At 37.1% G+C, this 2,978-nt stretch overlaps 1 protein-coding gene across 1 annotated transcript; it reads left to right on the forward strand.

The window, feature by feature from the left end:
• The first annotated feature begins 316 nt into the window (after positions 1 to 316).
• LOC121055980 (ubiquitin-60S ribosomal protein L40-like) lies at positions 317 to 2,593 on the forward strand. Its single transcript, XM_040529405.1, has 4 exons — positions 317 to 323; positions 1,766 to 1,979; positions 2,119 to 2,185; positions 2,552 to 2,593. Exons 1-4 carry the CDS (start codon positions 317 to 319, stop codon positions 2,591 to 2,593), a joined length of 330 nt encoding a protein of 109 aa, XP_040385339.1.
• Positions 2,594 to 2,978: the final 385 nt, after the last annotated feature.

A 2,978-nucleotide genomic window follows, 5' to 3' on the forward strand; every position in this document is an offset into this window, starting at 1 on the left:
TCTATCACCTCACCCGCACATTCTTCGGGTTGAAATGAAATGGAAGGGATGAACCGGAGGGAACCGGGAATCCTGGAGAAAAACGGCGAGAAACAAACCTCGAAAAAAAAAAGGAGTTACGTGGAGGGGAAACGCAAGATTACGGAGGCAGGGATCAAAACGGTTAGAACCGGTGAGAAATATCATATTTTAATAATATTTTCAGAAACGGTACTGTTACGGTCGGAAAATTTTCGTATTTATGAATTACATAATTTAGTATGAAATTCAACAAAATTCAGACAAAAACTAAAAATATAAAATTTAAAAAACGGTAATGGTTGGTAAGATATTATTTTTATATTATTATTTTCGAAAACAGTATCGGCACAGTTGGTAAAGTTCCTTACCGTTTTCTTCCCTAATGTGAGGAGGGGAGGGAGTGGGGGCGCCGCGCCAAGAGTCCCAATTACGGTGATCCGTCCCAGCAACGATCACATTCCATAGGCTGCAGTTTTTTTTCCTTCCAATTTTATGCAAAATGTTAAATGGTACTTTTTTTTGAAAAAAATTATATATTAGTTTATTATTATGTAATAATATTATATCTTTCATTTTTTATGCTAGAAATAGAAAGGGACGCAGCTGTAGCACTAGAATGGATCATCAAATCCTATAAGTCGCTGATCTATCCAATTAAAAGCTGCTGGACCGGCCCAATAGACCATTGATCACGGTTTACCATTTCGTGATGTTCAATCTCGGAAATTTCAGAATTTTTCAAATTTTCAAATTTCGGGAATGGTCCATGAAAAACACCATGAGCGCCGCGAGCTCGTGCTTACTGAATTCTAATCCCTCGCGTAATTCTTTTTCTTTGAAACTCGATGTAGTTAGTTGTGAAAAAGCTCTGGAATACATATATATCGAGCTTAGTGACTTCTGCTGCATCTATCTATTTTGTATCTCGATATTTGAGTTGATTTTGGAGTTAAGATTTGGTGAACATATATAAATACATACCACCTCCGTCCCTAAATATTTGATACTGTTGACTTTTTTTAATAGACGTTTGACTATTAATTATTTAAAAAATTTATATAACTATTAATTATTTTTATATCATTTTATTTGTTGTTAAATATACTTTTATGCATATATAGCTTTACATATTTTATAAAAATATTAAATAAAATGAGTGGTCAAATATATGTTAAGAGGTTAATGACGTCAGATATATAAGGACGTCAGATATATATGGGCGTGTTCGCAAGATGCTCATGGGGCTAATTTCTCACTCTTTTTTCATCCGCACGTTTTTCAAACTATTAAATGCTATATTTTTTGCTAAAGAAATTTATATGAAAGTTGTTTTAAAAAAGTCATATTATTCTATTTTTCAAGTTTAAAATAGATAATACTTAATTAGTCATATGCTAATGACATTTCTCGTTTTACGTGCGCTGGGCAGGTACATCCGCACCTGGTGTTGCAAACGAGCCCTATGTATTTATATGTGCACGCACACCATCTTGTTGAATGCACTCAATGATCTATTAGAGTTCAGCTTCATTGCCAGCAACTCTACTCATCTGAATGAGCTCTCTATTTTTTTTCTCTTTGAATATAACAAATCTGAACTTAGTGCTCCTCGTCTGAACTCTAGTCTACTTTTTCTTCTTTGAAAAGAACATCTGAACACTCGATATATCTTCAGAGATAGCAGATAATAATAATACTAATGAAGCTGATCATTAACCGCGCGCCACCAAATTCGTACTGGTAGGTATCCCGCCGGAGCAGCAGCGTCTCATCTTCGGCGGGAAGCAGCTGGAGGACGGGCGCAGCAGCCTCGGCGACTACAGCATCCAGAAGGAGTCGACGGTGCAGCTGGTGCTCCGGCTCCGCGGCGGCACGAGGGGCCGGCGGCTACATCATCCAGGACCCAGCCTGCTGGCCCTCGCGCTCAAGTACAACGAGAAGAAGATGGTCTGCCGCAAGTACGCACGAATGCATCGCCGGCCGGCCTGATCCTAGCTACTGCATCACTTAGTTCTTCGCTCGCTGCGCTGCAATGCTGCATCCGATGTATGTGGGTGCAGTAAGGCTTATTTCTTTTGCCGGCGTTTTCTGCTGCAGGTGCTATGCACGTCTTCCCGACAGGGCTACCCACTGCCGCAAGAAGAAGTGTTGCCACAGCAATCAGGTGAGCCTCGTCGCCATTAGCTCATATTCCACGTCTTTTGGTTATGCTTGTAAACCTTATAGGGTAAAACTTAAATTTGGAGCTAATTTCAGTTTTCTTCGTCGTAGTTTGTTTTCGGGTATTTTTTTTATATACAGTTAAGAACATGTATATACAAGTTTTATTTTCGTATTATTTTTAACTGTCAGTAAGTTTAATTTCAGTGGACAATGATGCCAATAGTGTTTTACCGAATGCTAACTCAATTAAGTTATCTGCTTTTGAATTTATGTTATTTGTAGTGCAACTTCCTTTTTTTTTTCTTTAATGTTACTACACGTCTATCTAAACTAAATCTGATGGTTTCCCTTTCATCTAATTTATCAGATAAGACCAAAGAAGAGATTCGTATCCAAGCACACCATCTGAATCGTTCAAAACGTTGTCATGCATCAGTTCAATCGAAGTCTTCATATTGCGGATTTAGATTTTGTGTTACCATGTTATTATTAGTTAATAAACGTTACACTTGGCTGTCTATTGTCGTTTCTGCATGGCGGAGAATGGTAACGAGAGTTTGCTTTAATGTTTCTCGATGTTGACATTTTTTATTAATTAAGTTTTTTTGTCCTCTCCAATAAATAAAATGTTAATGAGATTTTGCTTTAATGTTTCTAGATGCTGTTGTTGGTTTGATTTCTGGCCATTGAGCCATAATAAAAACGATTCATAATCTTCACTACTACCTCCGTTTTATAATATAAGATATTTGACTATTCGTCTTATTCAAAAATTTAGTACAAATATAAAAAAT

The sequence above is a fragment of the Oryza brachyantha genome, chromosome 12, assembly GCF_000231095.2.
Source record: "Oryza brachyantha chromosome 12, ObraRS2, whole genome shotgun sequence".
Lineage (NCBI taxonomy): Eukaryota > Viridiplantae > Streptophyta > Magnoliopsida > Poales > Poaceae > Oryza > Oryza brachyantha.

Excerpts from the sequence above, each read along its gene's own strand:
- LOC121055980 (XM_040529405.1), top strand. Across the intron at positions 1,980-2,118 it reads AAGAAGATGGTCTGCCGCAA|GTGCTATGCACGTCTTCCCG; the intron begins GTACGCACGAAT and ends TTTCTGCTGCAG. Across the intron at positions 2,186-2,551 it reads AGTGTTGCCACAGCAATCAG|ATAAGACCAAAGAAGAGATT; the intron begins GTGAGCCTCGTC and ends CTAATTTATCAG.